Source organism: Crassostrea angulata, chromosome 10 (genome assembly GCF_025612915.1).
Source record: "Crassostrea angulata isolate pt1a10 chromosome 10, ASM2561291v2, whole genome shotgun sequence".
Classification (NCBI taxonomy): Eukaryota; Metazoa; Mollusca; class Bivalvia; order Ostreida; family Ostreidae; genus Magallana; species Magallana angulata.
In genome coordinates, this window is record NC_069120.1 from 623,964 (window position 1) to 648,876 (window position 24,913).

At 35.3% G+C, this 24,913-nt stretch overlaps 1 protein-coding gene across 9 annotated transcripts; it reads left to right on the forward strand.

Moving 5' to 3' along the window:
* Nucleotides 1–1,008: 1,008 nt before the first annotated feature.
* On the forward strand, nt 1,009–24,386 carry LOC128165877 (cyclin-dependent kinase-like 2). 9 transcript variants are annotated; one of them, XM_052830792.1, is made up of 14 exons: nt 1,091–1,573; nt 2,087–2,135; nt 3,999–4,202; nt 13,155–13,349; nt 13,665–13,843; nt 14,988–15,100; nt 15,197–15,336; nt 15,565–15,780; nt 15,974–16,461; nt 18,052–18,093; nt 19,166–19,249; nt 20,631–20,839; nt 20,932–21,035; nt 21,634–24,386. In XM_052830792.1, the coding sequence occupies exons 2-14, from the start codon at nt 2,118–2,120 to the stop codon at nt 21,682–21,684; spliced, it is 2,043 nt and encodes a 680-aa protein (XP_052686752.1). In that variant the 5' UTR covers nt 1,091–1,573; nt 2,087–2,117; the 3' UTR covers nt 21,685–24,386. The 9 variants fall into 9 exon arrangements, with proteins under 9 accessions (XP_052686758.1, XP_052686752.1, XP_052686757.1 ...); XM_052830798.1 differs by lacking the exons at nt 1,091–1,573; nt 2,087–2,135 and adding an exon at nt 1,009–1,084; XM_052830797.1 differs by lacking the exon at nt 2,087–2,135.
* The last annotated feature ends 527 nt before the right edge of the window (nt 24,387–24,913 follow it).

Consider the following 24,913-nt stretch of genomic DNA (forward strand, 5'->3'; position numbering starts at 1 on the left):
AACTTGGGTCCCTGGAATCTCTAGTCTAGGTGCTCTACCAACTGACCTTAAGCTTAAAACTACTAGTGCTTAGGTATTCAAACTGCTGTGACTTTTACACAAACTTATTAAATTAACTTAGTATAATTTAATTCTGGTTGTAATGTGCTTTCTGATTGGCTAAAAAATTATTTTATATCTTATATAGAATGTTGCCTACGTCATAGTAAGACTTACGTCAAAAACATATCAATACGCCTGATGTTACGTTTGAATTTTGTACAATTCTACTTCATTTTAAAGGTCAAATGACGGTTTTTTTTTATCTACAATGAAGAGTAAAAAAATGAAATTATAAGCAATGAATTCAATACTTATTAGTTTTATACAATATAAAATGGTTTGAAACAGTTTACACTTTTTTATAAACCGCTTCACGGTTTATAAAGCGTAAACTGGCCCCAAACAATTTTATATCGTTTAAAACTAATATAAGAATTCATTCCTTAAATTAATAATATTTTTAAGTCACAGAAAATAGGCCTCAGACCTCCCCTGTCAAACAAAGTTATCCTTTGGACCCCCACCCCCCTTTCAGTTGAACATTTTTTCTGTGCATGCAACTATATTAATATTAATATTAATAATTGATGTGAGAAAGTCAGAGGTTGTTAATTAATTAATTAATTTTAGGGAAGGGATAATCTCTTCTTAGTAATTGAACCCTTGACCCCTTTCCATTAAAACCATTTTACTCTGCACTAGGAAAACATTGTGATTTGAATATGATTTACACTTGAAAAATTCTGAGTTTGTTCTTAGACTTTTTATATTTCGCGCCTTTAAAACCGGAAGTGATAGCAAGTTGTTCCCCGTTCGGCTGTTCCATTAATTGTGTAAACAGAATTTAAAAAGTAAAATTAACAATATATGTGGCAATTTTGGCGTAGTTTAAACAAAAAAAATCACTTTAAATGCAAAATTAATTTCGGTTTATGCATGTTTTACTTTATTCAGCTTTCATATCAACAATGAACTATTCAAGTACTAAAACGCCGAGTCGTACGACCATCCAACACTTGCTTTTCACTCCAGGAACAGCGAGGTCAGTATTTGTTGTCAGTAGATACATGCGATCGGATATGCATTTAATGATGAAGACGATTTACCGTTGATAATCGTTGTAATATTCCTTAAATTTATTGATTAGAGGTAATCAATGTTAGTGTCTTTGACGTTTTACCTTGCCTAAAGTTATACGTTAAGGTAACACTATTTTCTTTGGAATTTTTTCCAAACCGTTAGTTCGAGTTTGTTCAACATCCCTAGTTGTGGATTTTTTTTCACCGTTGTGATGACTTAACAAATAGTGGCATACGGTTTTCATATCGTTTAATGGCTTTAGTGGTTGACCATAATATATCTGGAGAGTGAAATCAACACAGAAGAAGCAACGAAATTAAATGCAAGCGATATTTTATGCACTTGTAGCAGACGATCTGTTTTCAACATAGTGAAACGCAGATTAAGAAAAAAAAGTTAAACTAATTGGTTCCAAGATGGTTCGATAGTTGGAGTGTTCTTTTATGTTCAGGTGAGTTGAAAATCGACAGTATTCGGTTGTATTTTTCCATAAATTAAGGCATGAATTGAGGTTAGATATTATAAAGTTACAATGTACTAGTTAATTAGAAAAAAAATAAGCATACTGTATACATACATGAAGAAACATGCAAGCCATTATCTAGCTATGTACAGTCTGTATATGTAATCCAATCTTTTTATTATCAAATAGGTTTTTCAATGCCAAAATCTAGCATTGTTTAGTAAAATATATCTGCAAATTAAATATTACATGCAATAGACTTTCTATCATTTCTACATTAAGATATTTTAAATTAGAAAAATTAAGAACACCATATTTGAATAGTTTTAAAGCTAAGTAACTATTTTAGTGTCATAAAATCTTATGTTTTAACAGAATTTTTGCTGAAAAAACCCTTCCTTTAATAGTTTAGATAATACAATCTGAAGAAAATTTAATTGATTACTTACATTCATTAGATTTTTGATTTTATTTTGTACTTATATTGAAATTAATTTCAAGTGCAGTAGAGCCCCATTGAGAATTGATACACATGAAGAAAATGTCTAAAGTGAGTAAGGCGAATTACACTGTCGTGTTTCTTGACATGTTTGTAGCTTTGTTGTATTGCATGGAACAAATGGTGCATGCATCCATCAGCATCGCTCTTTATATATATGTACATATATATACATGTGTACACATGCAGACGTAGAGAAAATCTTTGCTTACTGTATTTAACCCAAAAACAAAAATGATAAATAGCAGATGTGGAAAACATGCTAAAAAATTAATAATTTAAAAAAAATTATTTTAAAAAAGTATTTTGGTATTTGAATAGCTGAAGAATCTGTAGATGATTGTGCTACAGTGTCATTAATCATGACTGTCAGTTTTTATGAACTCCATAAAATAATGGCACTATATAGTTGTATGTTGTGAACTTTGTCAAGTTGATTGTGTAAGTCCATGTACCATGTATATACATATATATAAGATGTAAGAAGTTGTCAGTTCAAGTTTGTCACAGTCATGCAGACTTGGGTATTTGAATTATACCTTCGTCCACTAATGAAAACATTACTTTATGTTCCTATTATGTGAAACAAAATTAACAAATAAAACAAATGAAAAAAAATGAAATAAGGAAAAAAATAAAAGGCTTCAAATCCCCACAGGTACCTTCTCAGCTGGAAAATTTCAGTCTAATTAAGCCTCAAACCAACACCCTTTCAATATACTATTGAATAAAAGTTTTTTGACTTGGAGGTCATTTACTAGAAGGCAGAGTTTAATAAGGTCATGCATTTCTTGAAATTTTCTCGGTCATTTTTTCTCTTTCAAAATTAAACAACTTTGTTTGATTTTTTACATGTGGACTTTTTTTTGGTCATTATTCATTTCTCAAAAAACAAACGTATGAATCTTTATAAAACATCAATTAAAATTATTAGAGAATTTCATAAGAGATCGAAGTAGGAATATTTGGTCACACATCTTGTTCAAATGTTCAATGCCAGTGTAGACATGGGTTTTAATCTGTAAGTAATTTATACAGGTATAATACTGTAATAATAACTTGGGCATTATCCAGGAATAAGCCGTACAGAATGTTTCACGTCAAACAGCACAATTCATGTGCACAGAGCACAACAGACTTATAAAGTTGTTTCCAAAAGTTCCTTTAAAATATGTGAAAGATTATTTTCTGCTAGTGATTAATACAATGTAAGTGCTTAAACCTTTAGATATGATCAAATATTGTGATCGAGTAATGGAGATCTTATTGGATTCATACATGCTGACCTTACCAAATTCTGCATAATTTAAACGACTATTTCTTTAGAACCAGTTGACAGTGAAATGTTCCCTTTAATTATCAATTCAGAGTTAATTAACTGTAAAATTTAATCAATTTAAAACCAAAACGTGAATTTCAAATGTTGATGTGGTATGTATTACAGACATTAGATTTTACTTTACTGTCATGTTTGTATGTACTCTACTGAATTCAAAATTTGAATATAGGTATATGTTAATATAGCTCAATCTTTAATTATATCTAGGCTATGCTCATATTTTGTGTATAAAGTAATATTGAAATCTAAATGTATGCTAACATTGTCAGGTATTCATATTGTACAATGTCATATCAACTTGGTAAATGAAAGCACCCACTACAGACACTAGTAATCCATGAATGCTGAGCATGGGAATTCAATCACATACAGGGCTCTGTAAAGATCCTATCTTCAGGGTATGGAAATGGCATACAATGAAACTGACAGTTTTCATTAATTAAGAATAGTACACAGACCAATGTCATTTATAAAGAGATCATTCAAACACTTGTCAGTGCAGTTGAACAAGTCTCCAATGCTGAGCCACACAAAGCAGTGTGACTTCACTTGTACAGGTTGGCCTTGTTTTGTAGACTCTTCAAGTGAGAGGGGCGTCGCTGCTACGTGCGATGGAGAAGTATGAGAACCTGGGTCTGGTGGGGGAGGGCAGCTATGGGATGGTGCTCAAGTGTCGCCACAAAGAGACCGGTCAACTGGTGGCCATCAAAAAGTTCCTGGAGAGCGAGGATGATAAGATGGTCAAGAAAATCGCTCTCCGCGAAGTCAGGATGCTTAAGGTAGGTGGGGGCAACAACCAAGAGGATGGGGTCTGAAAAGCTGAATGTCAACTTTTAAGATATCAAAAAGTTTGGTGGTAACCCTTACATAAGCAAATAATTAAACAAAAAGCATTGTTGTGACCAGTTATGGAGAGTTCTGTTGTCATTTGTGAAGGTATCAGGCTGACTGATGGGTGAGAGCAGATCATCGAGCCTCTTATCCACAAAACCTCTCCCTCATTTTCTGTGTCCATGCCTTGTGTTTGGAATCTGTGAATCTCTTTGTATGCAGCTATTGTTATCACTTACTGTAAATGTATTACGTTTGGCTATGTATTCTATTTAGCGTATTTGGCCGAATGTGGCTTCCGCTAAATCGAGTACATCGCTAAATGTCATGCATATATGTATAAGAATAGTCTTATTCAGGAACGCTACGCCAATTTAGATCCATGCCAACTTGATCAAAATCTAGTTTCCGCCAAATATCGTACATGCCAAATATAATATGTTTACAGTATTTTGTTAGTATGCAACTTTTAATGAATTGAATACAAAGCATTCAATTTGTTTGCCAATGAAAAGAAAGATGTTTCTTGTGTCAAAAGTCATATCTGTCTTTGTATTTGTGTGTCCCTTAGAGAATACTACTATCTTATAAATACCAATTCTAGTAATAGAGGCTTTAGATGATCGTAATTGAACAAGTGCCTTCTTCAAGACCAAACCTCACTTTTTTAACCAAATTGATTGATTACCACTTTCTGTGTTGGGATTTGAACCCAAAATACAACTGTAATACACTATTAAGTTTGTCATTTATTTAGTGATGTTTCCAGCCATACACTTCTATCTGATCTGTGGGACTTAATATGCTTTCCAGAGAAACAGTAATTGCAAAGGCTCATTTACATCACAAACAACTATTATCCAAATGAAAGAATGAGGTACATGATGATGTAATTGTAACAGAGTTTCACCTGAAACTTAATTAAATATTTCTGTAAATGATCCTATGCCTGATCTTGGGTGATTTGTAGGGAAAATGGGGACAAATGTTTAGGGAAATTCTTATAAAGAGATGGTTGATTGCAAAAGCTCTGTCTATTGTCATAAGATGTCAGTATGGAGAAAACATAGTGTAAAAAGACTTGACTTCAGTCATTGTAGCAATAAATACAGAGACTTTAAAACCTGTTAGGCATTTCATTCTTGTTACAGATATCATCTACAACTGTCTACTCTCTCCTATTTTAAGTGTTGATTAGTACCAGTTTAAAACTTAATGACATTTTCTTGTCTTGGATAAAATACACAATTCTCCTCTGATGTTTGATCAAGCCAGGTATATAACCTTGAATGTATGCATGTTGTTCTTGACAATTTGCATAACACTGGTTGCGTATGAAATAAATATAGTCAATATTGATATGTGATAAGGGGATTAAGGCTTGTAGTTTAATGCTATTAGAACTATTGCTTTCAGTGAGAGTGTACAGTGTTGAACTATTGAATGTAATGATCTCTGGGCCTTCTGTTATAATCAGCCAAAGTTCTAATACACATTAAATAAATTTGATGAATTATTTAAAATGCTAAGATATCTATCCGGAAGTTCTGAATATGGTACTGCAGTTAAGGCATTTTAAAGTAAGAAAAATCAAGCTATAGGAAAAAGAGTATAGTGAAAGTTTAATTATCGTGAGAATGGGCACATAATTGAACGGGTGCAAATATGTAACCTAGAAACATCAGTTATAGAATCCCTTATAAAATACATGAACATATATACTAGTCTATAAAGAAACAGAATATGCAAGTTACATTCTTTATACAATACCAGTTACAGAATACATTTATTTGTAAGCTTATTAATGAAGGTAATTAGTATAAAGTGGATCTGTTAGTAATACAGTACATTGTAATAGATTACAATAACAGAGTACCTCGTAAGTTGTAATTAAAGATACTATCACAGAGTATCTTGTAATTATGGTTACTATTACAAAGTACCTTGTAATTATGGTTACTATGACAGAGTACATTGCAATTATGCTTACTATTACAAAGTACATTGTAATTGTGGTTATTATTACAGAGTAAATTGTAATTGTGGTGACTATTACAGAGTGCCTTGTAATTGTGGTAACTATTACAGAGTACATTGTAATTGTGGTGACTATTACAGACAACATTGTAATTGTGGTATCTATTACAGAGTACATTGTAATTGTGGTGACTATTACAAACAACATTGTAATTGTGGTATCTATTACAGAGTACATTGTAATTGTGGTGACTATTACAAACAACATTGTAATTGTGGTATCTATTACAGAGTACATTGTAATTGTGGTGACTATTACAGAGTGCCTAGTAATTGTGGTGTCTGTTATATTACAGAGTGCCTTGTAATTGTGGTGACTATTACAGAGTACCTTGTAATTGTGGTGACTATTACAGAGTGCCTTGTAATTGTGGTGACTATTACAGAGTGCCTTGTAATTGTGGTGACTATTACATAACACATTGTAATTGTGGGTTCTATTACATAACACATTGTAATTGTGGTTACTATTACAGAGAATATTGTTAAGTTACACTATACATTTAAAGTCAAAGTCAAAGACCAGTAAGTTGTAGGTGCTTTGTAAGCTTGTTACACCCCATGTTATAGTCAGAATCACAGCTATGCTACAATAACAGGTCAACCCATGTTATAGTCAGAATCACAGCTATGCTACAATAACAGGTTACACCCTATGTTAGAGTCAGAATCACAGCTATGCTACAATAACAGGTTACACCCATGTTATAGTCAGAATCACAGCTATGCTACAATAACAGGTTACACCCTATGTTAGAGTCAGAATCACAGCTATGCTACAATAACAGGTTACACCCATGTTATAGTCAGAATCACAGCAATGCTACAATAACAGGTTACACCCATGTTATAGTCAGAATCACAGCTATGCTACAATAACAGGTTACACCCATGTTACAGTCAGAATCACAGCTATGCTACAATAACAGGTCAACCCATGTTATAGTCAGAATCACAGCAATGTTACAATAGCAGGTTACACCCCATGTTATAGTCAGAATTACAGCTATGCTACAATAACAGGTTACACCCCATGTTATAGTCAGAATCACAGCTATGCTACAATAACAGGTTACACCCATGTTATAGTCAGAATCACAGCTATGCTACAATAACAGGTTACACTGTAAGTTACAATAACAATATGAAGTATTTGGTTCATGCTTAGTTACACTCATTTATTGAAATTTTACCGAATTTAGTTCAACTATAAGTAATAATGAAAGTTGTACATTTGTGTTGGTTGCATGGTAAATACTCAGTGACTGTCACAATCATCCAGTAGGTCTCCCTGTATCCCTCTGCCTCAGATTATTGACTTATTGTCATACAATGTAAAGGTGTAATACATGTATATATAAGTTTTACTGCAGTGTTCTCTGAAGAGTTTTATCATAATAACTGAACCTATTGGCAAAGAATTGAGAAGAAAATGTCCAGCGGTAAAAAAAAAAAATTATTACATTGAATTATTTTGCTTTTGTTATGTTGATTAATGTTATTAAATGGCTCTGTGGGGTTTGCAGAAAACTTTCTTTTCATGCACTACCTTTTAAATTACAGCCTTTATGTCATTAATTTTTGTGAATAATGATGAGGGAATGTGCTTTGTAATCTGTGCACTTGATAAGCATGGCTCTGCTGGTTACCTGTAGCCATGGTGGTGTGCAGGGTTGGCATTTCATTCCTTTCACCGACTGGTGCTTTGTGAACGTACTCAAACACTGTGTATCTGTCTAGCCGGCCCGTGTGAAGCAGTAAAGAGTTGATACCCAAGTGTGTGTGGGGACAAGTTACCTTGTTAACAAATGGCAGACAGGCATCAGAAACTATTAAAGTAGAGAGAACAGGGACCAGAGGTCAAGGTCACATGTTGAAAGTCAGAAAAAACGGTCTAGGTGTTGGTTGGCTTGGTCTGATTAATTGTATGAGTTAGGGACATGCTTCTGTAAGCATATATAGGAGGATACCCGACCATTGACAAAACGATACATTGATAGGAATGTGAAGGTCGTGACCTCACAGACATGATTATGACCTTGGTATAAGTACACCATATCTTGTTAAGGCTCTTAGTTGTACTTGGTGCATTAGCAGAGTTAATGATTGGTTGGTATCTTTACTTGTTTATTTTGCCAAGGGCTTGCATTTTTTACCATTATAATTTGATTACAGTAAAATAATTCAAACACATCATTGATTCAATGAAGAATAGTTGCTTTCATTACGAGATGAATGATTTTCTTTGAACCCTGTCTGCTTTTTGTAGACAATTAATTTTACATTAGTTTATTACCTTGTGTCTGTTGCATAAACGATAGATTTCATACTAACAGATTTTCTTTTTCAATTAGGTTTCGTCAAATAATAAAGTTTAGAAAAATCCTGAAAATTAGTTATTGTGCTCTCTGGCATCAGTGCATGACAGAGGGACAATGAGTTGTGAAATTAATAAATCCCAGGAAGTCAATAGATGATCTGCCCTGAGATTTATTCATTTATAGAACTCATCTCAAACACAGAAAACAGACTTCATCTCAATTCATTTCTTTAACTTCACAAAGGTGTTATAAAGCTATTCATTATTGGTATGTGTATACATGGTTTGTCTGAGCAGTTTTTGTCCATTCAGGTTAATTGAATTCTATCGCAGCCGGCCATGTTTTGGATTGTAGTAAGTAGCTTTGTGCAGTCAGCCCAGCCTGTTGGCGAGGTTTTAAGTTTCTGCAATCTTTTATTGGATGTTAAACCGAACAGGTTTACACTTGGAGTCAGAACAATATCTTCGATGGGGCATACACATAGATATTTGTTTAATCCTTTATAAAATAATCACCAATATATCTATAAATATTTTGGATTGTTGTTGGTTAAATATGCATTACGGCACATTCATCTCCAGCCATGCACAGACATTATGAGTGGCTCATGTGTTTGTCTCCACAAGGGGAGGATGGCATTAAAGGGTCTGCTTAATTCAATTGTTCATTCAAATTCAAATAAAGCAGCGTTGGTGCACAGCTGGCCTTTAACTCGGGTATATATATCTATACCTTACTTATCCTGGTGGACCAGGGGACAGATTTGGTGTATATATATATATATACACACCAGGCAAGAGATTAGCGCTGAATGCAGACCTTGACAACAAGGTTTCTCTGATACAAAGCTGTGCATTTGACTTTTTGGTAGCCCAGGCATCAATTAAGCTTAAGGTTTCTATAGGTTATGGGTTCTATATTAGCAGAAAAAAAATCTCTATTTTGATTTTTTGATAAATTTGCTTTGATTTTTTTCCCCATTAAAATAGGATAGAATATTTAGAAAAAAAATGTCTAATTTTATAATTGAGGTGATTCCATGAAGGACCTTGGGACAAATGAGATTATATATATTTTTTTAGTTTTATACGATATAAAATGGTTTGGGGCAGTTTACGCTTTATAAACCACTTCATGGTTTATAAAAAAGCATAAACTGTCCCAAACCATTTTATATCGTATAAAACTAAAAAATATTGAATTCATTGCTTATAATTTAATTTTTTTCTATTATAGATAAAAACAGTCATTTGACCTTTAAAATGACATCAAATTGTACAAAATTCAAACGTAATGTCAAGAGGATTAATACATTTGACATTAGTCTTACTTTGATGTAGGCAACATTCTTTATACAATATAGAATAATTTTTTAGGCAATCAGAAAATTAATTATATATATATATATATATATATATATATATATATATATATATATATATATATATATATATATATATATATATATATATATATATATATATATATATATATATATATTGGTATGCATAGTGTTGGTTTCTATGATGATTTTATTTTTTAGGGGACAAATGAGATTCTATAAATATATATCAGTATAACTAGATTTATATATTGGTTTCCATGATGTTTTATTTTGGAGGACACCTTGGGACAAATGAGATTCTATAGTGGTATACCTAGAGTGTTGTTTAATCAATCAGTAGATTTATTTGAGGACCCAGGAACAGAGTAGCATTCCAGTCCTGGAAATATCTGTATCTGTGTCGTCAAGTTTAAGCCTGCTAAGTGGTTCCTCTACTTTTGTTTGATATGTTAATCTTACATAAGACTCTCTTCAAACACTTCATTTCTGTGTGGTTTAGCAAGGGAACTAGAAGATACAGAGAATTACAGATAGGCTAAACATAGATAGATTTACAAACTTAGGTGTTACTAAAACACAACTATTAAGTTGTCGATATGACGGATCACTCGACAGCGAGATTGTGGAGCAAGTGACCGAGAGTCAAACTCAAACCATAGAATCAAAGTCTCCTATTTAACAGAGTGTGTATTACAAACATGGGGCAGGAAAATTGATTACATAACTGTGTAATTCTAAACTACAGGTATACTTTATAACACAGGTGTACCCTAAACTACAGGTAAACCCTAAACCCCAGATATACCCTAATCCACAAATAAACCCTATACCCCAGATATACCCTAAACCACAGGTATACTATATACCACAGGTATACCCTAATCCACAAATAAACCCTATACCCCAGATATACCCTAAACCACAGGTATACTATATACCACAGGTATACCCTAATCCACAAATAAACCCTATACCATAGATATACCCTATACCACAGGTATACCCTAATCCACAAATAAACCCTATACCACAGATATACCCTTAACCACAGGTATACTATATACCACAGGTATACCCTAATCCACAAATAAACCCTATACCACAGATATACCCTAATCCACAAATAAACCCTAAACCACAGGTATACTATATACCACAGGTATACCCTAAACCACAAATAAACCCTATACCACAGATATACCCTAATCCACAAATAAACCCTATACCACAGATATACCCTATACCACAGGTATACCCTATACCACAGGTATACCCTAAACCACAGGTATACCCTATACCACAGGTATACCCTATACCACAGGTATACCCTATACCACAGGTATACCCTATACCACAGGTATACCCTAACCCAAAGGTAAACCCTATACCACTGATATACCCTTAACCACAGGTATACTATATACCACAGATATACCCTAAACCACAGGTATACTATATACCACAGGTATACCCTATACCACAGGTATACCCTTAACCACAGGTATACCCTATACCACAGGTATACCCTAACCCAAAGGTAAACCCTATACCACTGATATACCCTTAACCACAGGTATACCCTATACCACAGGTATATCTTTAACCACAGGTATGCCCTATACCACATATATACCCTATACCACAGGTATACCCTACTCAAAAATGGTCTGAAGCACATGTACCTATAACGTCTCTTCTTTAGCTGGATTTCTAGGCTTCATGAAGAAAAGATTTGAAGATTACCAATTTCTTTGTAAGTTAAGGGATTTATGTAGGCAATGAAATATTTTGTGGTTGCGTAACTCTCCCACCTATCGATTAAGTCTCCACATGTACTTTTTCCTGGCTATAGTGCAGGCATTAAGAATTGATCTATCAATTAGTTTTCCTTACACGGAGATGTAACTGGATTATACTGTGCTGTGACTGATTGGTTCTCTGTCCCACTGATTGGTTCTCTGTCCCACTGATTGGTTCTCTCACCTGGCAGTGACTAAGGCCGCTCTGTTTTGTGCTTTGTACTTTATTATTACAGGATTGTCTATGCTTTCCCACTTATTAAGTCAGAATTCTTTCTATCTGACCTGAAATAGTCCAGTGGACGATACTTGTATCGTGTGACTTCTTTAACAGGAACCATTTCTAAATGAAGTAGCTTAAAAGCAGTTGCTCCTAATGCAAATTAATATTGGTATTTATATCCCAGTTACAGGGTTGTTTATATTTGTTTTTATTTGATAGATTTAAACTCCAATCTCTGAGTTGTAGTACAAGTCAATCTCTGAGTTGTAGAACAAGCCAATCTCTGAGTTGTAGAACAAGCTAATCTCTGAGTTGTAGTATAAGTCAATCTCTGAGTTGTAGTACAAGTCAATCTCTGAGTTGTGGTACAAGTCAGTCTCTGAGTTGTAGTACAAGTCAATCTCTGAGTTGTAGTACAAGTCAATCTCTGAGTTGTAGTACAAGTCAGTCTCTGAGTTGTAGTACAAGTCAATCTCTGAGTTCTAGTACAAGTCAATCTCTGAGTTGTAGTACAAGTCAATCTCTGAGTTGTAGTATAAGTCAATCTCTGAGTTCTAGTACAAGTCAATCTCTGAGTTGTAGTACAAGTCAATCTCTGAGTTGTAGTACAAGTCAGTCTCTGAGTTGTAGTACAAGTCAGTCTCTGAGTTGTAGTACAAGTCAATCTCTGAGTTCCGGTACATCTCAATCTCTGAGTTGTAGTACAAGTCAATCTCTGAGTTCCGGTACGTCACAATTGATGTACCTAGTCTATGTTTGTTAAACTTCAACTTATTGTGAAGTTTATTTTGTTGTATGTTTTGTGATTCAACAAAGAAGATACAATCTACATAATTTATGGATTTCATCTTGTTTTTATGCCACAAATTATGTTTGTACACTGAATTACCTTGTTCACATCATCTATATCCATCTTACTTAATGATAAGCAGATATGGTAATTCAAAACCCCCTGAAAAGTATTACAGGGGTTTTAATTTACCATATTTGTGAAATTTCTGCAAACATCATGCCATGTGATTATTGTTTTGCAAAGATATGAATAATTTAAAGGATAAGAAAATATTTGAATAACTGGAAATTAGACGATTTTGATATGTACTTCCAAGGGAAATTTTTAAAATTTTACACAAGTTGAATAAAAAGATGTGCAAAGTTTCTCCATTGTATTGCAGCAACTGCGGCACGACCACCTGGTGAATCTGATTGAGGTGTTCCGGAGGAAGAAGAGGCTGTACCTGGTCTTTGAGTTTGTGGACCACACAGTTCTGGACGAGCTGGAGAAGTGTCCCAATGGTCTGGACGAAAACACAGTGCGCAGAATCCTGTGGCAGGTCCTGAAGGGGACAGAGTTCTGCCATCTACACAATGCAAGTTCACCTTCTCACATTCTCTCTGTGGTTTTATCTTTCTCTTTTATTTTTAAAAGCTTTAGTCAAATTTGACTTTTACCCAATAACTGAAGCAGCATTTTGGATGAACAGATTTTCTCAGCAGTGTTAATTCTATTTTTTTAAAAAGAATTTCTTTCCCCTAAACCATAAACTGATTCAAAAGCTAAAATTTGACTTATGTAAGCATGTTCTCAGTTTATGATCTTGGGGCCAAATATGAAGTTTGTTATGAAATTTAACCAATACCAGAAAACTTGAAGCAGCATTAGAGAGAACAGATTTATCTTTCAGATTATCCACAGAGACATCAAACCAGAAAACATACTGGTCAGCAAGTCGGGGATAGTGAAGCTGTGTGACTTTGGATTCGCTAGGACGCTCGCTCAGCCAGGGGAGACGTACACAGACTATGTGGCGACCCGGTGGTATCGAGCCCCAGAACTTTTGGTGGGGGACACCAAGTATGGCAGGTAATGACCCACTAGCTAGGTCTGGATGGGGACACTAAGTATGGTAGGTAATGACCCAGTAGCTAGGTCTGGTGGGGGACACCAAGTATGGCAGGTAATGACCCAGTAGCTAGGTCTGATGGGGGACACCAAGTATGGCAGGTAATGACCCAGTAGCTAGGTCTGGTGGGGGACACCAAGTTTGGGAGGTAATGACCCAGTAGCTAGGTCTGGTGGGGTACACCAAGTATGGGAGGTAATGACCCAGTAGCTAGGTCTGGATGGGGACACTAAGTATGGTAGGTAATGACCCAGTAGCTAGGTCTGGTGGGGTACATCAAGTATGGCAGGTAATGACCCAGTAGCTAGGTCTGGTGGGGGACACCAAGTTTGGCAGGTAATGACCCAGTAGCTAGGTCTGGTGGGGGACACCAAGTTTGGGAGGTAATGACCCAGTAGCTAGGTCTGGTGGGGTACACCAAGTATGGGAGGTAATGACCCAGTAGCTAGGTCTGGATGGGGACACTAAGTATGGTAGGTAATGACCCAGTAGCTAGGAGTCCACTAAGAGCACCTGCTCTGTGTGGGTGATTGATCTCAATCAGTGATTGATACTGTATCAGTGATTGGTTCCTTCACAGGAGCTTATCTGATATCAGGGTTACCAGCTATCACAAGGTGACTACTAACGAATTAATCCACCTATAAATCAACACGCTGAAAACAGTACTAAGTACAATTACCACATCATATCTCAAGAACTGAATTCAATTTGTCATTGACTGGTTTGAAGTTTGTGATATCAGCTGATAGCTAATTTATCTTCAGTACCTCAGGTACAAATTGCTTATGTACTTATTGTTGATAAATGGTGTATATTAAATCATCTCTGATGCTACTTCACATAATTATATATTACTTCTCATAACTCTGTGATTCAATTTCAATTCATTGATGGCCCCCCTGCCAGACTCTTTGGTTCATCACACCTACTCCTCTCTGGGTATATTTACCCTACAGTTGCCCATCAGTCATATATAACCCCCAAACCTCTTTATCATAATGCTAACAGTTGATCCATTTACCTGTAACTGTGATTTGCCCACACCTGAGTGTGTATACACGTAGTAATGAGTGGTGATAGAGTCTCGGTTTGATGTTGTAGGGCTGTAGATATCTGGGCAATAGGATGTCTGGTGGCGGAGATGTTGACCGGGGAACCCCTCTTCCCCGGGGACTCCGATATAGACCAACTCTACCATATCGTCAAATGTTTTGGTAAGTTATGGAAGATTTTAACATCAAGAAGCATTTATTAATTGAGTCATCATCAATATGAATTATTAAATGGGCTTTTCCTTTTGTCTTTTTTAGGTAACTTGACCCCCAGGCATAAGGAGGTATTTCTCAGGAACCCATTATTTGTCGGGATGCGACTACCAGAAGTTAGAGAAATTTCACCGCTAGAAAAGAAATTTACTAGGATATCACCACAGTCATTAGAATTAATGAAGGTTTGTATAGATAACAAGCACCACCTGACAATGCAGCCAGCATCAGGGGCAGGCTTGTTTTCATCGTAGACCAGAACCCTCTCACTAAAACATCAGTTTCCTTTACTTCTTTGCTACTTTGGTCCTTTAAAATAAGAGACATTTTCACTTTATTAAAATTTGTGCAATTTAATAATAGGTGTATCATTGCTATTTCTTGCCACTGTTTATTGCTTTGTTTGATTTTAGCAATGTTTACGACTTGATCCCGATGAGAGGCCAACATGTACTCAACTAATCAAACACGACTTCTTCTCCAAAGACAACTTCACCACACGGTTTCAGAATGATTTAAAACAGAGAATAGAGCGGGAAAATCAAGGAAACCCACTGAAAACCCCCAGTGACAAAGATGATGATGACAGCAAGGGCAACAAAAAGAAGAAGAAGGCAGACAACAATAAGGTAAAATCATACTTATTTTGGTGTGGACACGTTTCTTGGGGATATCCAAAATGGCCCATTGCCTCGCAAATACAAAAGCTGTAAATACATCATTGAAATTCAACTTCCACTTTTTGTAAATTGTAAGTTGAAGATGTCCTTTGTTTATGATACATGAATGTACATACCCATTATTTAAATTGTTTTTCTAAAGGATTCCAAAGCTTCAGAAGATAAAAAGAAAAAGGTGCAAGATAATGAAAAGACTGTGAAAAAAGCAGCAAATCCTAACACTGTTAATGGAACTGGTAATGTGTCCCTACCCGGTCCTAGTAATCAGTCCAAAAACAAGTCAGACAGCTCGGTCAACGAGGCCAAAGTGGACATTAAGGACAAAAAATCGGACAAAAATGACCGCAAACCAGAGGACAAATCCGACAAGAAGTCGGGGGAAAATAAACGGAAGTCTGAGGAGACAAGTGAGAAAAAAGACGGTAAAAAAGCAGAGGATCATAAGAAATCGGACGATAAAGTGGAAAAATCGGATGATAAACAGTCTGAGTGTAAAGAGAACGAGAAAGACAAGGAGAATAACAAGGACAGCACTGTGTCTGCTGTTTCCTCGTCCAGTATACCCCCCATCAACAGTTCAGGACACACCGTTCATGTATCCACCCCCCCATCAATGCCCGCAATCAGCAGGTAAGCATGGCGAGAAACCTTTAACTCGGCCGGATCAATATCGGCCCGATTCCTACAGAATATAGAGCCAAATAGTCTACATAACTAGTTTTTAATATTGATGAAGAAGGAAAGTCATTGACACTTAATTGTTGGCTTTTTATCCCTTGCAAAGATGTCTGGGGGAGCCTTGAATTCCCTCTGACAGTCCTCTATTTACACACAGCCTCACCCTGGTAAAGGACAACCTGTAGGTAGACAGTTAATCTAGTGAGACATTACATGCTGTCTTTATCTATGTTTAAGTTCTGATTATAGAGTCATTAAAGGGTGTAATGGACCCTAATCCTATTGTACAGACATGTCTGACAGTCACCTCAACAGACAAGATGTCTGGGGCTTCTCTGTGACAGCCCATTTCTGTATGCCAAAGGTCAAAGGTCAAACAAAAAAACCTACCAGACTCGGCACAGTGCTGTATGCAAGATTCAGTTATACATGCATCAATGAAAGTATCATAGGTCTTCTCTGCTCTAGATTATAAACAGGCTTTTATCTAAGTCCAGTTTAAGGTCAAGACAGGATTAGCTTTCTGATAGGAAGTTGGGGGTCGGGACTCGGGAGTGATGTGAGAGATTTTATGGATATAAGTCAGATAGAGACTTTTTTAGTAATAAATTTTTGATTTTTTGAATGATACTGTATACAGGGTTAATTTCGCCCCGTGTTATTTTCACCAATTAACAATTGCAAATGGTTTCGCCCCATCTTGAATTCGCCTAGATGCAGTTTTGTTAACATCGATATTATTTGCCATATAGAATTCGCCCGGTCTTAAATTCACCCTTCGACAACGAGCGCAAAAGGGGCAAAAATAAAACGGGGGTGAATATTTCCTTGTATACCGTACTTTCAAAATAACATTTGTGTGAAAGTTTATCAGACTGGACTAGCTGTGAGATATAAAATGAAAGAGGCCAAATGTTCACTACTGATGAAATGTTTCTGATCGTCCACTAGTATTATATGGTATAAGATTTATTTTATTAGATCTTATTGAAGAAGATGTATATATACTGGTACTCATTTAATTGAATAGGAATTAAGATATGCACCAATCACTTGAGGAAAATCCTATAATAATGATAATATTCCTTAACGAGGTCTTTTGGACACGATTAACAGGCTAATATCTATCAAGTTTATTAAAAATAATGAGAAGCGGGCTGTTAACTCTGAGGTTTGTCTGATTAACTGAGCACATATCTTTATATTCATGGTTTTATGTCTTAATATTGGTAATTGTTGATTAACAAAACGTCGGTGATATCAGCCTCTGTTTAAGTTGTATTGTTGATGTTAACATGACATCTGATATCAGCCTCTGTTTCACTTTGAAAATTTGATGTTAACAAGTCGTCAGTGATATCAGCCTCTGTTTCACTGTGAATTATTGATGTTAACATTTAGATTGATGTCAGATATCAACCTCTGTTTAAGTTGTATTGTTGATGTTAACAAGACGTCAGTGATATCAGCCTCTGTTTCACTGTGAATTATTGATGTTAACAAGACGTCTGATATCAGCCTCTGTTTGACCTTTATTGACAGACAGCCTCTAGTCATTAGATCCCAGTACTTAAGTCTTGCCAGGTTTGTACACAGATTTCCCTTCCTAGAAATTAGATCATAACTCTAGTCAAAACAAATAACACTATAGAATAGCATGTTAACATTGTACCAACAACTCAGAGTTTTTTTCTTTTTATACTCTTAATATGACATGATATATTTTCTATATTACATTTATATGTGGATGTACATAACTGATTGTGATAATGTAGCATGTAAGCTTGGCTGTTTTCTTTACCATATATTAAGCTGTTTTTGTCAAGAGTCAAGATCAATACAGACTTGTCTTTATATATTGTGAATTTTTTGTCCCTAGCCCTCTCCATAAGGTAAACTATCAGCAAACTATGGTAGGCTTAGGACTTAGTGTATACAGGCATATCAATCTAGACATTAGACAAGCTCCTAGTTAGTCTGGTGTATATCATGTCTACAAACATTAGCTGCGGGTAGGTGTCTGTCCTCTGTCTATAGGTCTAGGTCCTCTCGTTTAGCGGGCGTCTCGTATAAAGTAGTGGTGTCTACCTGAGGGTAGTGGTCACTGAAGCAGGGTGAGTACAGCCATACCTAGGATAGATGTAAACATGTTGATACAATTAAGACCACTGCTAGTTATATAGAACTCATGGTTTATCATCTTGACTGTAGAGGCTACACCGTACGGGGAGCTTATAGCGGGTGTCTCTTATGGAAAGCAATGTAACACACCCTATACTGAACTCACAGCATGCATAAATACCATATTTTTTTTTACAATATTTACCAAATTATATATAGTGTAGCTTCATTTTTTCTTGTAATGTTATCAAATTCAAATGGGTACAAATTATTTTCACAAAATAACCCACATTTAATCAAACCTCAAAACCAATTCATGCATTAAATTATTTTTTTTATTGAATAAACTTTATTTTAAAAAAAATTCAATAAACTATTGATATGATGAATAAAATATTTGAACACAGTGAATTGTAATACAGTAAGTTTCTGAAAACATGTTGTTCCTCCATACCCTCTCTGTTATTCTGAATTGCTCCATTTGGGAAATAATTGAAAGTCAGAATTAAGACATGCTGCCATTATATTCTTGCAGTCCAACCATGGGTTTCAATACTGCAAACAATCTAAGTCTGTCCAATTTAATGAGTTCTTCCATCTCTGGTCCTCCCCCGCTCAGGTAAGCTGTAGTGAGGGGACAATTATCTCAGTAGTGGCCGCTCACTAACTCACTCTCTCCTTCTGCATGCCACTAACAGCCGCTGTGTACTCAACTACTAACGCTCAACTAACAAATCATGCTGCAGCAGAAATTCTCTCTTGTCCAATCAAATTAAGCATTGTATTTACTTATGTAAATGAGATACAGGTGATCGATTTGCTGGAAATATCTGATTTTTTAAATAGACTATTTGAGATGTGTTGAAATTATCGAATTGAGTATCATTAGTTACATTTCTTATATCTCCAGTAAAAGTCATATTTTAATCCTTTAAAATGTTTGTAGGGAAATTTACCATGGGTAAAACTCAATCTCAAAAATTCAGTTTTACATGTTTATGAGACAAACTCTGCTTACATATTCTTGTTGCTGAAATTTAGTATTTTTTTCATGGAGCAGTTGTAAATTGCACACCTTATTACAAATTGAAGTTGTTGTCACACTTTCTATACATATATCTATTGTCTACCTTTTTATGAATAAATAATTCCAGTCTTCTAAAACATCTATACCCAGTGGACACAGATTTTCACCACTCTCATTCTGACTAACTTTTAGTGATGTATTCCTAGATTTTTATTATTTTTAGTTAGCGATATATCTCAGCCACGTGTAGGTGGCTCGTTCAGCTATATGTCTCGGGCACGTGTAGGTGGCTCGTTTAGCAATATATCTCGGCCACATGTAGGTGGCTCGTAGGTGACATGATTAGCTTTGTTTCTATGTTAAATGAGATGGAGATGATGATAATTTTGTTGACTGCTGTGACTCTGTCATGTAGGGATATCTGGTCCCAGGCTTGGTGAGTATGAGAGAGGGAGACTCGTCCTCTGTCTGTGAATATAACTGTTTGAGTCTTCAGTAACAGCCTTAATCATGTCACAGTAGAGTCGTTATAGTCTAAACCTTATAGGCACAGTCATCAAGATCAGAATCACGTTTACCGTTTTAATTTAATACAAAATCATTGTAACTCTGCATTCTTCACTCGATCAGCATATTAAAAACTCCATTGACGAGTTCAGCATGTGCTTATGTTGAATGTGACCCTGCAATAATTTAAATGCTATCTACATTGAAACTTACTGCCGTGTTTAAAAACTGATCTTGTCATTAATTGGAACAAAAAAAATATTTGAATGGCCATACTTATATCAAACATTTTAATTTTGACCTATTTAATAAAATAAAAATTTTGCACTTATAAAGCTTAAAGTGAATTAGAGTCAAATCATATTTCTTATTTTATCAGTCAATAAATGTTATATTCCTTGGTGAATTTCCCCGCATATTGATTTCTTCTACCAAGTGATAATGCATGCATTGATGCCCTTTTCAGGGTTAGTGATAAGATGGTCAAGAAGCCGCCACCCAATCTGAGTAAGAAGACCCCCATCACCAGTCACCACAGCACCACCCTCAGTCCCCAGCCCCTCCAGTCCGAGCGAAGCTTCCTCCATGATAAGGTGCAGGAAAAGATGAAGGCCAAGAGTCCCGACAAAAGGGAGAAGGAGTTCATAACCCTACCAGAGGTCAAAGGTGCTGAAGGTCAGTCAGGTCAAGGACACATCTTTATTTATCTGTATTTATATGCATTGACATAGAGCGGGCTGTTGTAACAATCTCTTGTGTTGTTGCAGCTCATCCGACTAAAACCAAACTGAAGCAGAACCACTCCCTGCAGAGGTCCTCTGTAGCCACCATACCTCACATCACTAACATCGACCCATTCTCAGGAACGCCGGTAAGTCCAGGGTCCTCAAGCAGAAAATGTATATAGATATATTGCCTGCTGTTCAATCCTTTCAATGTATTTCTATTATACTTGGATAGAATAAAAATTTGTGAAAAATTGAGCAAGTTGTCTTTTATCTAGCATCATTTGAAACCTACAGTCAGTCTCATTTACAATTATTGACCTTAAGCCAACTCATTGAACTTTTTTTGTTTACACAAATACTTATTATTCTAAATCCTCAAATGAGAAACAAAAACTCTTTAGTTTTTGGAGATACACTATTAAAACGAAGATCAATTTATGAAGATCAATTTATAAAAATAGCAGTCATTAACAGAAACAAGAGTAAGGAATGATGTGATTGGTTGGTGTTTCTTCACAAAAATGTGAAGTGCCCAATGGACAAAAGGCATGCATTGTTCAATTAATAACTAGAAATATTCATTGAGTTGGCCCATGGTCAGTATTACTAAGCATATGTTAGACAGGACATAGGTTTCTTGTGATAATCCCTCGCTACATTGAATCGGTAGATTGTTCTGAATTATGAGTTGATAAATTTGACTACTTGTAATTATGAGTTGATAAATTTGACTACTTGTAGAATGACGCTCAGAGTTCTGATGGGAAAGAGGGCAATCTCCCTAATGTCTGATAAACATAGATATATTCCTGGAGTCTTGATAATACGATGTGGATATATCCCAGGAGTCTGTCAGATTCCCGAGCCTTACCTCTACAAAAGCAACACACGATGTTCACAGGAGGAGAATGTGGAATAAGTAGACTGTGGACTTTGTGTTGACTACATGTACTTGTATTTTCATATCCAGTCGTTCAAAGTATGTAAATGTCCGACTGTTGCCAGCAAGAAAACAAAGCCATTTTGAATGCATTTTCTTGAGCAAAATTTGGAAGTGGAATTGATTGTTTTGTGCAAAGATGTTCAATCATTTATATTTTTCATGATAATATAATTAATGTTCCTCATACAATTATCTGTACATGTTTTATGTACTTGTATCCAAATATTTCTTCCAAGAGCAAGATTTATTGTATGTGATGTATCCTATACATTATGCTAAAAGTGAAGAACTTGGTATAAAATATAAGTCTAGAATAATTTAGTACAGGGTCAGTAGATTTAGGATTCCAGTAATTTATTGATGATGCAGAATTGTCATCCTGCTGTAATGGTGCTGACTAAAAATCTGTAGCTATCTAAATTCTCAGTGATGGCAGATTCTGCTAACGCTCTTCTCTATTTCCAAATGAATAATACTCACTCACCGATTCTGTAGCTAGGCGACCAGTGATCTAATATAATTCCGATGTACCAGTATTATCAGTATTACCACAGACCTAAATCTGATTGGAGAGTTCGTTGTAATGAGGCGACGCTGTATGGAGATTCTTCTAATCTTGAGGTGACTGTAGAAATGTGTGCGTAACTTCTAGAACTTATTCAGTGCAGAGACAATACTAGTGAATCTACCCGACTACAATTTAAATGAATCTACCTGACTACAATTTAAATGAATCTACCTGACTACAGTTTAAATCATGTGTGAAACTGACTGGACAATGAAATCACAGTGAACTGAAAGGTGACTGTAATTGCATGAATCTTGAATTTACAGGAAAATTATACAGGTGATCCCATGAACCTTATGGTGACTCGGGAAATATCAAGTGATGCCAGGAGTTTTGTTGAGACTTCACTACGGCTATTTTTGGGGTTTTTTTTATGGCTTACCTGTATTTGAAAAAAAGTTCTACATAGATTATTCTTCATTTTGAAATATATACTGTTGGACTGCTTGTTATGTATTAAAGAATTAAGGAGAATATAAGTAATATCTGATGATAAACTACGCAATAATTACTGTTCTGAAAATGAAAGCATACCAATACAGCTCGTAATCCAGTTACCAGTCAGTCAGTTGTCTCGTATAGGCTTGTGTATAGGAGTAACCAGACAGTTGGTCTCGTATATAGGCTCGTGTATAGGAGTAACCAGACAGTTGTCTCATATAGGCTCGTGTATAGGAGTAACCAGACAGTTGGTCTCGTATATAGGCTTGTGTATAGGAGTAACCAGACAGTTGGTCTCGTATATAGGCTTGTGTATAGGAGTTCTTCTATGAAATCTAGTCAAAACACATACTGATCGTGTGTGTCAAATGATTTCATTTATTATTACATGTACTACAAAAATGTAATAGCAACCCAGGAAAGTTTACCTGCATGCCCTGTGCAATCAAACATCTAGAGTAATAGCTAAATAGAAAGTTTTGCTCAAAGAGCTATTGACTGGAATAGTATAGTGTAGAAAACGAAATAGGAAATTGTTCATCCACAGCAGAAGAAACCTAAACAGTGAAATACTTTACATGCAGTAGAAGTCCATGAGTGTGAATCTAACTCATTAGAAAACCATTAGTTTAAATCAAATGTAAATTGATGGGGCATATTGCACATGTATGGCTATGTACAAAACATATACTCCAGTGCTTTGAGAGAGAGAGAAAGGGAGAGAGAGATTTATTTGATGATTTATCTATTTATTGTGTGTGATCATTCCGAGAGTGCACCAATCAGGGGCCTTCTCTCTATTTTCTTACAGAGCTTCATCTCTTTCAGTGTTCAATGTGTTCCAAACCAAGCATCATTACTATGTTGGTTCAGAAAAAAATCCTTATTAGTATATTATTTTTCTACCAAGTTGAATGCAATGCAATGTCGATTAACTGTTAAAGTGCTTATTTATGTCGGTAGTTAAGTATGCATCAAACAATACAGATGGGTGTCTAATACGCGGTTGCATTATTTACCACTGTTAAGTTTGAATTGTTGTAAACATGTGCATGGGGGTATTTTATGCAGTTTAAAGCTTACAGCGTAACTTGTGTAAATCCCCCCCCCCCCCCTTGCATAAATAACCATTTTTACAGTACTATGTAAAATATTGCACATCAGCAACTTTTGCAAACTATTTTTTATGAAATAAAAAGGGAGATGACTCATGGTTTTTTAAATTTCATACTTCCATAAATTGATAGGGAAAACCATTGCTCTATGCAAAAAGAATCAATGCACCAAGAGTTGCTGTGTTAAACCTCATTTTCACACCAATTGCTCAAACTTCTCCTGATCATATGATAAATGCATTTATATACACATATCCAGTATTGTTTGCATAATTATTGATTATTCAGTATTGAAACCTATTTAAATATTGTTTACACTTGAACCTTGTATAATTGTTAAAGGATGTTGTTTTGTTATATTAATGTGTATTTTTCACTCTTTGGGTGCTTGTATCATACTTCAGTAAGAAATAAATATGGAAATTTGTTTGCATGATTTTTTTTTTCATGAATGAAAAAAGACATGACCTTTGACTCCATAAGAATACTGTATTCCTTTACACAGTAATCTTCTCCACAATGTTTTATTATGCCCCCTTCGAAGAAGGCAGGGCAAATTGCTTTGCTGCTGTCCGTTTCTCTGTCGGTCGGTTCACCAATAGTTACTGTTAATTTTCTTCGCAGAGGTTGCACATATTAAAATTAAAAATTAAGTATACCGATTTATAATGATAATATCTAGGTCAAGTTAGATTTTGGGTACAATCGAGCAAATTTTTGACAAGAGTTATGCCCCTTGAAATCAGAAAACTTCCACTGATTTGCAGTTTCTATTCATTTTCTTCGCAGAGGTTGCACATATTAAAATGAAATTTGGTATAAAGATTTATCATGATAATATCTAGGTCAAGTTCGATTTTGGGTAGGATCATGCAATTTTTGACAAAGTTATGCCCCTTGGACCTAGAACAATTCCCCATTGCAGTGTCCGTTCATTTTCTTCGTGGGCGTTTC